Genomic DNA, 13,543 nt, shown 5'->3' with positions numbered 1-13,543 from the left:
ACACCGCTTGTTGCTGCATAAAAACTTACGTATGTATAATTAACAATACAATTTGTAAAAACACACACACACACACATATATATATATATATATATATATATATATATATATATATATATATATATATAACAAAAATATAAAAGTATTAATTACGTAAAAAAACTAATTTTGTAAAAAAAATATAAAAAAATAAAGGTTTAAACTAAAAAGTAGAATTGTAAAAAGGATATAAAAAAATATTTGGATGAATTCATAAAAAAAGTAAAAAAAATGTAAATAAAGTGTAATTTTTTAAAAGAAAGTTTTAAGAAAGACAAAATAACATGATTAGTCCTTGTGGCAACCAAATTTAACACACTAAGAAAACGTTGGAAACCTTTATATGTCTGGTCTAGTGGTTTCATTAACGTTGGAAACCTTTATATGTCTGGTCTAGTGGTTTCATTTTCTTGCTTGGCAGGCACAACGACCACTTAAATATGCATTCAAAGGTCAAATCTTAACCTATGACCTAAACCTTAAATATTGACCTAAAGTCAACTTAGTCAAAAAGTCAACGATCAACGGTCAAAGTCAACAAGTCACCACGTTGTGGCCAAAACCATGGTCGCGCCGTGGTGGCTAAAAGACAGAATACTTGTGTTTCAACCCGCCACCACGTCGTAGCCTATATAACGCCACATCGTGGTAACGTCTGACCAGCTTAACCCATTAAGCTCTTAACCTTTATTTTCCAGAGCTTCAAAGTTGTATCGATTTAGGCCATGCATGGATAAAGTTGGAACTTTCCAATTTTATCCATTCCCTAACATCTCAAATCCTAACACTTAAAAGGACCAAAATGACCTAAAAGGTCTATGCATGGCTGATTTTTGAACTGTAACATCCATAAAAATCATGCCAATTTAAAACTTTTTAAAACATTTAAAAACCAATAATTATTACAAATTGTTTCAAAAATAGTTTCATGTTAGAGTATCCCAGAAATCAAATCATAAAAACATAAGGAGGTGCACGATCACGCCTTCGCCTTCCCGCGATCATCTGAAGTACCTGAAACAAAAATCAACAACTGTAAGCCTGAAGCTTAGTGAGTTCCCCCAAAATACCAACCCCATACAAACCATAACAATATCATACAAACATCATGCATAATGAGCCATCAGCCTGACTAAACCGCCTCTCAGTGCCTGCAGTCTATCTGGACCGCTCTCCGAGCCATCAACACGTCTGGACCACCTCGCAGGGCCTACAGCCTCTCCGGACCGCTCGTCGGGCCTTCGACCTGACTAGTACGCCCTTACCTGGTCTGCAGTCTATCCGGGCCTCCCTTGGTATGTTGGCACAAAGCACAAAGCATGACCGCCTCAACCCAACCCCCAATCAAACAATCATGTGCACATAAATATCATACGCTAGCTAGCATGTACAGATAGTCATACATATCTAATATATCACTATTCATAGCATCATCCTATATACCAGGATATCGATCTAACAGATCACTAACATAGCATCATCCTATAACCAGGATACCGATCTAACAGATCACTAACATAACATCATCCTATAACCAGGATACCGATCTAACAGATCACTAACATAGCATAATCCTATAACCAGGATACAAATCATAAACGGTCGACCTTGGTGCCTTAGACCCTGTTGATATAGAGAGAAGAACTCACCTCACAAGTAGTGTAGAACTGGACTGAAAGTCTCCGACCGCTGTCTCACCAAAAATCTCGAACTATCCAAAATAACGAATACTAAGTCAACAATTGGTATATCAATCTTGAACAAGGGTTCCACATAGGGTAATTGTCCATTATTTCCTTTTCTCTAATTTGGGCTGAGGCCCAATACCAAATCCATGATCTAAAAGTCCATATATCCAAAGCCCATTAATGGCCTAATTTTCCCAATTGGGCCTAACTCCCTAATTGGGCCTTATTTTAAGATCCATTACCAAAAATGGCCCAAAGCACAATTATTCAGAAAGTCCAGCAAGGCCCATGTCAAATCTGGCCCAAAAGTGGCCCAACCCCGAAGCCCAAATCGTAAAAATCCCAATAGAGGGCATATGCGGGGCGTACTCCTCTGGTACGCTGGGCGTACTTCCGTCTTGCGTTGACCACCATCGGGGTGGTTGACTCAGGCTGGGCGTACAGAAATTACGTGGGGCCTACGCAAACTTTACCAAAACTCTAATAAGTGCTTAATGACTTAAGCACTTAAGCCCAAATTCCAGATCCATCGACCAAATGTGTCTTAGAACCATAAAGTCTCGAACTTTAAGACTTTGGACGTCCAGAAAGTTCTAAATACATGGTCTTAACCTAAGCCTTTCTACTACATGCATGGGACACTTTAAGCCATGAGACATCATTTTTATCACTTAGGACCCTTTCTAGGATTTGAAAGGACAACTTAATACGTTCAAAACACCATATGCACCAACTTGGGACTTTTGGGACAACAAAATGGTTTCATAAAGTTACCATGGCTAGATCTACATTAATCAAGCATAAAGGTTGGAGCTTTTTACCTCCTGGAGCTTCTAGAGCATAAAGCAACCTCAAGTCTATAAGCTTAGCTTCCTTCTCCAACTTCTTGATGCAATACCTTCTTCTCCAAACACTTACTTTTAGCTCACAGACTCAATAAATGGGTTAGGGTTTGGGAAAACGGCTCAAATCTATGAAGGCTGAGGTGATGGAGGGTTTTGAGCTCATAAGGACGTTTATATAGCACCCAAACCCTAAATATTAGGGTTTCCATCTGACGTGAGTACGCTCAACGTACATAAGTGTACGCCCAGCGTACTAAGGCGCGCCTAGTACGCTCAACGTACCTCATGTACGCTTAGCGTACTCTTCTTGGCCTCAAAGTTGCAACTTTAGCCCTTAGGCTTCTCATGGCTTGACTCTTCCAACCCCAGGGACTATAAATGACAAAATAGTAATAAAAGAGAGGATTCGGAAATACCTGCAAATCTCGGGATGTTACATGAACAAGTAACCAACTTTATGAGACCTTAAGGTCTAGAGGCTACCTCAAACACCATCCAAGGCCCTGGAGTTGCTTCAACTCCAAAGGATCCTCATATAAAGGCCATAAATGAACTCTTAAGCATGAAACACAACTTAATACGAAGAAAGGTATTGGAGTCTAAAAATGAAGAAAGATCAGCCTTCAACTTCAACAACAAGCTTGGAGCACCTTCCCTTTCTTCCAAGAACCTTTAAGATCTTGAACTTGTCAAGAACACACACAAATACACCAAGAACACACACGCACACAAGGTTTCACACTTTGGGGGAATGGAGGCTGATAGAGAGGGCAACCTTAATCATAAGGTTGCTTAAATAGGGCCCAATGCCTGATAATTAGGATTTTGAACTCAGCTGCCACCGCGTCGTGGCCAATTACTCTGCCACGTCGTTGTCTTTTTCAAGATGCGATGCATTAAATGACGTAGTCGTGCCGTGGTGACCCTCCAACACCATGCCGCAGTCAGTCAAATCCTTAAAATTTCAAGATTTAAAAATAATCAACCTAAAAGAATAATACATGCGAAACGGATTACAGCTGCCCCTTGGAACCCTGTTACCGGGTGCTGCCTTCGGTCCCCCGTATTCTCAAATTCACATTTATCTCTTCGAGTATGCACCCACACCTTCTATCTCGATGATTAAATGGAACTTATCGTATCTCGATGTTGGTAATAACTATACTAAAATATGTCGATAATACTAATATCACTAACATAGATTTGCCATATATCAATGTCTATAATCCTTTGTTAATCGATTGATGGAGTTAAGTATGGGTTTAACACGAAACCCTAGACTTTTTTTTCCTGATCCAACCTGACATCAGTTTCTTTTAAAATATTCATTGTTTTCACTGATGGGGACGGATCTTGAAGAAGAACAAACCGACATCGCTACGTGCTACGCTGCTTCCCGTTGTTCGTTGAAATCAGAAATGGGTGTCCCAAACTGCTTCCTTTTGTTCGTTGCCAATTCAAATAATGAGGTGAAGTTGTATTGTATACACAACCATTAAAAATCGATTCACTCTCTTTCTTTACCCAACCCAATTTAACAAACTACACCGATTTTCACTTTTTACTTCCCTTCTCTCCAAGAAACCTCAGAGTCTTCGCGATTTGGAGCCTTGTTGAAGATACAGTGCTGTGAAGAAACAGGATGGAGAATCGGGAGGATCTGAATTCCATTCTAGAGTTTTTACCGGTGGTTCTCCGGTCATCAGCACTCTTCTGGCCTTCTCAAGTCGTTGAAGCACTCAAAGCACTCTCTAAAGGCCCCCAACATAGCAAGGTTGACTCCGGCGAGGTCCTCTTCCTTGCCATTTCTGACCTCCGTAACTCCCTCAACCTCTCCGCTGATTCCCTCGCCTTTTCAACCGCTGATGGTTTCTCCCTCTTCTTCGATGATGTAAGTAGCAATAAGCATCAAAATCAAACCTAATATTGTTCCCACATACAAATTGGGTATCAATCCGTTTGTATCATTCACCCCCTTCTCATTTCTCGCTAATTTTATCAACTAATCAACCAAATTAAGACTTCACACTTCATGAACAGCTGATATCGCGTGCCGAAGCCAACAAATGGTTTGAAGGGACACTCCCAGCTTTGGCAGATTCTCTATTACGGCTTCCATCGATGCTAGAAGCTCACTATACAGGTGCAGATTCCATTACCTGTGTTGGTGCTAGGGCTGGACTCAAAACCAGTCTTCGCCTGTTGAAGTCGCAAGAGCCTGGCATAGTTTTACTCAGCCAGGAACTCATCGGCGCTCTTCTTGCATGCTCTTTCTTTTGTCTGTTTCCAAACAGTAGTAGAGGTGCCAATCATCTTCAAGTGATCAACTTTGATCATTTATTTGCGTATGTGTATTTACATACACTGTAATCGATACTCATTTCACTTATTGTTGCATATCGATGCTCTCAATAATTTCTTCCACACATCTGATTCGAATTCCATCTTTCATCAGGAGCCTATACGACAACTACAACGAAAAACAAGAAAACAAAATCAAATGCATCATTCATTACTTTGAAAGAATCCATTCAAGTATGCCACGTGGCAATGTCTCATTTGAGAGAAAAGTGCTTGCAGACAACCACAATCTCAACTACATCCCTTACCCAAAGGTTGAATCTTGGAGTAAATCTGTGGTCTCTCTATGTCTCTTTGAGGTAAACTCCAATAAAATGATTTCAAATGAAACTATCTCTATTACAAGGACATAATAGTAATTTTGTCATTATAGGTTTGTAATTCAGGCTTAATAGAAGATACTTCAAAAGAAGCTCTAGAAGTCGATTTTGCAAATAAGTACCTTGGTGGAGGTGCTCTAACTAGAGGGTGTGTTCAGGTTTGCTTTATTTTTTCTTCATATAATTAACTTTTTCTTTATATAATTTAATCACCTTATTATATTCTTCTGATTACAGGAAGAAATTCGTTTCATGATAAGTCCAGAATTAATAGCTGGCATGCTTTTCTTGCCTTCAATGGCAGATAATGAGGCTATAGAAGTTATTGGTGTTGAAAGATTCTCTAAATATACAGGGTAAGTAACTAAGTATATTTCATTAGTGAAAAAATCCAATAATATTATCATATTATGTCTATTAACTTTTTTAAAAATATAGATATGCTTCTTCTTTTCGATTTTCTGGTGATTTCATGGATAAGAAAGATATTGATATGATGAAAAGACATAAAACCAGAATAATTGCAATTGATGCTTTAGTCAACCCTGGAGAAAGACAATATAGACATGAATTTCTTTTGAGGTATTTTATATTTGTAATTTTGCATACTTTATTATTGTTGATTTGTGGTAAAGGATTAATGTGATTTGTATTAATTAGGGAGATTAACAAGGCGTTTTGTGGGTTTTCTGACTCAAGTAAGTCTGAAAGGTATCAGATGCTTTTTAAAGATTGTGAAAATTCAGATGTAAAATTTGAAGAAGATGAAATAGGAATTGTTACTGGAAATTGGGGTTGTGGAGCATTTGGAGGAGACCCTGAAATTAAAGCTATTTTACAATGGCTTGCAGCTTCACAGGTGATAATAATAATAATAATAATAATAATAATAATAATAATAATATGATGCAAGAAATAGCAATCTACTTTTTTTTTGTTCAAAAACAAAGCAATTTTCATTGCTATATAGATATAAGGGTTAATATAATAAAAGAGTAGAAGATCTTATATATTGTGTTTTTTTCATAAAAGACATTATATTTTGTGTTTTTTCCGGATTAAACCTCAAATTTGTTTTTTGCCTGAAAAAGATATTGTGTTTTTTTGTTTTTTCTGATCCGGCTCTTTTAGTTATTTTTTTTCCAAACAAATATTGTAAAATATGAGGGCTTTTTCGAGAAAAAGTAAAAAAGTTGAGGGTTTATTTGGAAGCATTTAGAAGGTTGAGGGTTTTTTGGGGAAAAAAAAATACAAAGTTGAGGGTTTTTTCGGAAAAAATTAAAAAATACAAGGTCTTTTTCTGGCAAAAAATAAAGTTGAAGTTTAATCTGGAAAAAACACAAAATATAATGTCTTTTATGAAATTAACTTCTTTTTTTTTTTAAATTTAGCCTTTTTAGCAGTTTTTCCCGAAAAACTTGTCAATTGTGAGGGTTTTTTCTGAAAAAAAATAAAAAGTTGAGGGTATTTTTGGAAAAAAAAAATTTAATGATCGAGGGTTTTATCAGAAAAAAATAAAAAGTTGACGGTTTTTTTGGAAAAAGAAAATTAAAAGATTGAGGGTTTATCAGAAAAAAAATAAAAAGTTGAGGGTTTTTTTCGAAAAAAAAATGAAAAAAATGCAAGGTCTTTTTCAGGAAAAAAAGTAAAGTTGAGGCTTAAATCTTAATCCATAAAAAAACCTAATATATAAGATCTTTCATAATATTAAGTTATTAACCCTAAATATAAATCGGGTAATATTTTTAAAATATAATATCTGAATAAGAAAAAGAAGTTGTATGTATAAATTATAATGCACAAATAAATGAAAGTACATTGCTATTTCTTGCCTATTTGCAATTCATGTGTTTTAGTACTTATTTTTATTTATTTATTTATTTATTTGTATTCAGGCATTAAGGCCTTTCATGGTATATTACACATTTAGCATGGAGGCATTACAAACACTGGAAAAGGTAATTCCATTCCGTTTGTATATGATATGATGTGTGTACAAAAAGTGGATTATATTTTATTGATTCCAAACAGGTAACAAAGTGGATCATGTTACATAAATGGAATGTTGGAGATCTTTGGAATATGGTAATGGAATACTCATTCCAGAGATCAAAGAGGGAAACCGGAATTGGATTCTTCAATTGGCTTTTGCCATTATTGTCTTCTCATGACCCCATGATGTTGGATTCCCCTCAAACTGTCTCGAAAGATTTGGAATGTAAATAATAATTACAAATGACTAAACTGCCCTTTGTTTAGTTCTTGTTCACTAATATCTTTAGATACCTGTAAAAATATTTGATTTATCCTTTTTTTTTTTTTTTTAATTTAGAGAATTTGTTGAAGGGTATTTGAGTATTTAGGACAACATTTTTTCATTAACAAATGACTAAGTTTTGATTTTTGCTGTTGAATGTTGATTTTGTTGTTGAATTTATTCATACATGAACACATAGATACATATCAGTTCATAGCTTTGCTGATTTTGCTGTAAATTCATACTATTTTTGCTGATTTTGCTATTTTGAAGTTCAATTTTTGTGGAATGTTTTTTAATTGATGTTAAGATCTTCTATGTCCATAAACAAACGATTTCTGATTGATGTTAAAATACAAATTTTTTCTTTTGAATGCTGATTTTGCCCATAATTCATCAATTTTATGGGTTGTTTGAATCAAAGATTTTATGAGTTGTTTGAATCAAAGATCTAATTCTTCAATTTTATGGATTGTTTGAATCAAACAAAACAATCCATAAAATTGATGTACAATCAAACATCATGGTTTCTTACCCAGTTAGGATTTCTTTACATAGACAAGCATTTCTCAGTCAGCAACTATCAAACGGGTCCTAATATGTAGTTTGTAGACCGGTAAAAAGCTCAAGGTTGTGCTATATGCTCACTATTCATGAGCCCAAATTTAGTAACCATCATTTGGGAATTGAAATGGGATTAGAAATAGAAGTATATGCATTTTTATTGTTTAGTTTTGATAAATTATTTGTTTGTTCGTTATTTTGGAACATGATATTCTTTGCTAACCAATGTTTATCCTTTTTGATTATTTGGAGTATACATCTAATTATTAAAAGCCTCATGTATCCTTTTGATCTCAAAAACACTTTACATCCTAGACTATTTCGGATTTACAATAAAATCATAATCATAATTTAAAGCAACACGGATATACTAAAAATAAAAGTATTTCTAGTCCAAATCATTGTGCTCCTATCTCCTATCATATAACGGCTACTACCTGAACCTGTAATACATGAAAAATCTACAACATAAGACCACAAGTCTGATGAGTTATATCATACTCTGTTTTCATGCAATCATATTCTACATCTATCTTTCTTTCTTTTCATACTCTACCATTCTTCTCATCATTTCTCATACTCTTATTCTATCTCATCTCATGTCTTACCATCTATTCCCGTACTTGTCTTATGCTTTATCTTCATCTCTTCTCGAGCTCATCTTAGCCTCGACTCATCTCTTTCTTTCTTCTCATCTCATGCCTTATCTAACTCTATTTTTACCACTTCTCATGTTATTGCTATGTCTTCATCTCATCTCATATTCTTCTTTTTACTCTATCTACACCTCTCCGCACACCTCTCTCTCTCTCTCTCTCTCTCTCTCCTCATACTTTCTTCTCATTCCCGGGCATGCTTTCTCCTCTTTCTTTGTCCCATCTCATCTTTACTCTTGTTTCTTCTTGTCACTTTGCCTTTCTACTTCCCTTTAGACCTAAATGGTCTAATCATATATGATAACTTCACCTATCATATAGAGGCACAACATAAATCTAACTTATCGGAGTACCACTATCTGGACTTAGTCCCCTCACTTTGATCCCTCGCAAATCCTTTGGCAACTTCTCTTTTCTTAAATCCTTAGTGGATTACAATGATCCCTTATAGATCCGTTACACTTAATCCCTCACGGATTATATTAAGGTTCTCTAAAGAAACCTCTTACCTTGTTCCACTCATGGATCCATTTTTCAACCTTCTCTAACCACACATAATCTCATTCCCGCAAGAATCATATATCTACATTCACGAAGGAATCATCATCTCATTCCCGAAGGAATCATCTTACTACCTGTAACAAACCGTTATTTCGAATCAATGTAATAGTATGGATCAACTTGCATTTCTTTTTAAAATAATAAAGATAAATTTTTGTATACTATGCGCATTTACATAATCGACCCTCAAAAATAAATTGTTCAATAATCTTAATTGGGATGAATAAGGTGGTAGAGATTGTAACAAGGATTCCAAAAAAATAAAGAAAACCAAAATCCGAGTTATAACGAAGAAGTTATGACCTATCGAAGATCCGCGATAGAACCGGCAAAACACTGTTCAGCGTAAAAAGTGAGTTTTCAATAAAATGCTTTTTAGCCTTAGGTATCTAAATGAAATTTGTAGTATACGTTAAACCGTGAATGTCCATAAAAAGAATGTCCAAATCTGACTTCGTATGAAGAAGTTATGATTTTTCTAAGATTCGACATAGTAGTACACAGCCTGAAATTTGAAATCAAGATCGAACGATTTTTAGCCGACACAACCTAAACGAGAATCGAAGATCTCGTCAATAGTAGTACAACAATAAAAAGACAGACGAAAACGGACATCGGATGAAGAAGTTATGAATTTTTAACGAATTTTCTTGTCCCGGTCTGTTAAAGATAATAATATTAAAAATAAATTCAAAATTAGCCGACGGAGTCTAAACGAAAGTCGTAGAGTATAATCTCACCTACGTGTGCATATAAAGAACGTCGAAAACGGAGCTCGTATGCAAAAGTTATGAATTTTTGAAGTTCAGGGCACAAAAACCGAGAAAATTCGCATGTGCATGGTCTGGGTTCGGCCACGTAGCACCTTCGCATGTGATATGTGTGTCCAGTCTGTGGCATGACCGAAGCGAGCCACGTCACCCTTCCCTTGCGATCTGCCCCGTGTTCGAGCAGTTGAGTCATCCGAAGCGCAAGTCCAATCCGAAGCCGACGCGTGCCCCCCCTCGCCAGCTGTCCGACGCATGTCCTTCTCTCCCCCTTCGGACCGAACCCTCGCACCCTATATAAAGGTGCGAGATCTCCCGGTTCCTTCACCATTTTTAGCTCATTTTCTCACTTTTTCACTTCTTTCACCACCACAAACCTCCTTACAACCCCCCGAAGCCCCGGTATCATATCCAGCACCCGAAGAACATCCCGAGGCACCAGAAGTCCGCAAGAAAAGAGTCTTTCGGTTTCTAAACCCGACCCTCGCAAAGCCCGGTTTTTAGCAATAAAGCCTTTCTAGCAACGAAGTGCTGCTCAAATCTTCACTACTATCACGTGAGTTTATACCCCTATATTTTCAATATTTTTATAATGTTTTAGGGGGGAAAATACAAGTAAAATACAAGGAAATTTTGTATAAAGAACAAAATTTATTCAAATAGTTTACGATTGTTATTTTTACTAAAATAAACATAGAATTTTACCAGTTCAGGATTTCATATAAAAATAAACATATAAACTATAATATGTATAGTTTATGAGTCATGCATATTTATCAATACAGTTGATGGAACTTACATATTTCTTTTCATATTCAGAATAACTTACGAAAACAACTATATAAATTATATTAAATATAATTTATGAGATATTTACAAAATATCTATTACAAAGATATTTTTCATTATTGTACACGTAACTATAAATATAACATTTGTGAGATACGCTTCAAGTACTTATATAAGTATAAAACAAAAGTCCTGAAAATTATAACCAGAGTCTCCTTGAGGGAGAGCGTGACACTTGTGTATAGATCTATACAGGACTGACAATCCCGCACCAGAGCTGCTTGCAACAGCTAGGTCGGCAGACCTGTGGTGACAATTGTCGTACCATATTTCGACGCCTGAAGAACATCGTGTTTCAGGCGAGGCTTAGGTCATCAAGCATGGTTATGATAACTCACAATTTGGTATTAAATAATGCGTTTAGTGTAAGAATAAGTAAACAACTTCACATAGTTTTATAGAAATGAAACTATAATTGGTGAATTTAGATATTTACAAATTCACAAGCTTTCGTACAAGTATAAATACAGAATGCTATTCTAGTACAGAGAAAACTTACTTTTCATAGTTTTATGTGAATTTAAAACTATATCATACTATTTCATAACACAAATACATATACAACAGAAAATATAAGATTTTCTGGGGAAAACATGTTTACATTTTTCGAAGGAACAAATTACAGATTTCAAATTTCAAACATGCTTATGAACTCACCAACTTAATTGTTGACACTCTTTTCAAAACTACTTGTATTTTCAGGAAATCGATAAACAGGTACCCACAAGTTTTGAGGAAGACGCAGTTTCATATACTTATGTCTTTTAATTATATTTTTTTGGTGTCAAATATACAATGATTTGAACACGAATGTAATGTTATATTTTATCAATGTAATGAATGTTGTACTTTGATTACTATTGTGCATTGTTGTGATACTACACATGTAGTCATTCATCCTCGAATGTTTCGGCCGTTCCGATTTTGGGGTGTGACAGATTGGTATCACAGCATTGTTTATAGTGAACTCAGTATATCAATTCATAAAAGATATACAACTAAAAATTGAATGGGGCCGGAGTGCTCTGACTACAAGTATATTTTTTAAAATATAAGTATTTTATAAGTACACTAACACTCACACATACATAAATAGTATCACAATAATAACTACATAAAAGTATTTGGATGTTGAACATTGCAGTTAAACCTGGACAGTTATGTAATCATATCTGAGATAAATATAGTCTGATCAACTATATTTATTTGAGATATGATCAACATGTGTTTGGGAGTGATGGTAGTGTTGCGACAAGTCTAAAACTTACCAAACTCTACTCATACAGAAGAACTCTAGAACAGAACACAAATTTAAAATACTATAGGAGTATTTTGTAAAACTACATTATTTCTATGCATCTTACCTTTTCTCTCTCTCTCTCTCTCTCTCTCTCCTCATACTTTCTTCTCATTCCTAGGCATGCTTTCTCCTCTTTCTTTGTCCCATCTCATATTTCCTCTTGTTTCTTCTTGTCACTTTGCCTTTCTACTTCCCTTTAGACCTAAACGGTCTAATCATATATGATAAATTCACTTATCATATAGAGGGACAACATAAATCTAACTTATCGGAGTACCACTATCTGGACTTAGTCCCCTCACTTTGATCCCTCGCAGATCCTTTGGCAGCTTCTCTTTTCTTAAATCCTTAGTGGATTACAATGATCCCTTACAGATCCGTTACACTTAATCCCTCACGGATTATATCAAGGTTCTCTAAAGAAACCTCTTACCTTGTTCCATTCATGGACCCATTTTTCAACCTTCTCTAACCACACATAATCTCATTCCCACAAGAATCATATATCTACATTCACGAAGGAATCATCATTTCATTCCCGATGGAATCATCTTTCTACTCTTCTCAAAATCTTACATATGAATATTATAGTATGCCCATAGTATTACACATCACATGTCTTTTAACACTATATCTCATCATCTCATCAAGAGATTTTCTACTACCAATTTAGTACTTAACTCATTAAGTACTTAATCTAAATCTTCATCTACTAACACTTAGGTATATAACACAATACCATTGACATCTTGCCATAAAAAAACAAAGGACATAATAGTAAAATCCTGCCAAGAAGGAATAACATGAAAAAATCAAAGACAATTATAATTGGGTCATTATACATAAAATCTAGTGATAATGATTAAGTGTGAGACTTAAAATAACAACAATAATTTTAGTCATAAATCCAATTACAAAGAAACCATTTCTGTAATTTTATCAACTTCATACAAATGAGTTTAACGAAGCTTGATATTGACTGAAGTAATAGTAGCAATAACTGGAGAAGGCAAAGCTTCGAAAACTTGTTTGTCTTGAAATTGAAAGCAACATGCTATTTTACCTTGAAAATGAAAGTAGCATGCTATTTTACCTTGGAGAATTGAAACTAAGGGCAATACCATCATTTTTTAACCATGGATATCAAATATCCTGATGGATGTGTTTTCAAGACTTTCTCAGGGTTGGTCAATGCTTTGCCAAGAATTCAGTTATACATAAAAGCAGAGTTTGATTGGAAAAGTTGGGTAATATACCCCAAGCATATTGCATGGTAGGTGATGATCTACATTTGAACGACTAATTGTGGTCAAATGAGTATGTGAAGAATCCATT

At 35.1% G+C, this 13,543-nt stretch overlaps 1 protein-coding gene across 2 annotated transcripts; it reads left to right on the top strand.

The window, feature by feature from the left end:
- The first annotated feature begins 3,899 nt into the window (after positions 1-3,899).
- LOC145159415 (poly(ADP-ribose) glycohydrolase 1-like) lies at positions 3,900-7,668 on the top strand. 2 transcript variants are annotated; one of them, XM_079078409.1, is made up of 10 exons: positions 3,900-4,464; positions 4,614-4,918; positions 5,029-5,233; positions 5,308-5,412; positions 5,492-5,610; positions 5,693-5,836; positions 5,915-5,952; positions 6,028-6,113; positions 7,150-7,212; positions 7,286-7,668. In XM_079078409.1, the coding sequence occupies exons 1-10, from the start codon at positions 4,216-4,218 to the stop codon at positions 7,478-7,480; spliced, it is 1,509 nt and encodes a 502-aa protein (XP_078934535.1). In that variant the 5' UTR covers positions 3,900-4,215; the 3' UTR covers positions 7,481-7,668. The 2 variants fall into 2 exon arrangements, with proteins under 2 accessions (XP_078934535.1, XP_078934528.1); XM_079078402.1 differs by having other exon boundaries at positions 3,901-4,464; positions 5,915-6,113.
- Positions 7,669-13,543: the final 5,875 nt, after the last annotated feature.

This window comes from Lactuca virosa, chromosome 1 (genome assembly GCF_052849685.1).
Source record: "Lactuca virosa cultivar CGN04683 chromosome 1, Lactuca_virosa_CGN04683_v6, whole genome shotgun sequence".
In the NCBI taxonomy this organism is placed as follows: Eukaryota; Viridiplantae; Streptophyta; class Magnoliopsida; order Asterales; family Asteraceae; genus Lactuca; species Lactuca virosa.
The sequence above is the reverse complement of the archived record's forward strand: the minus strand, read 5'-3'. Positions and strand labels throughout refer to the sequence as shown.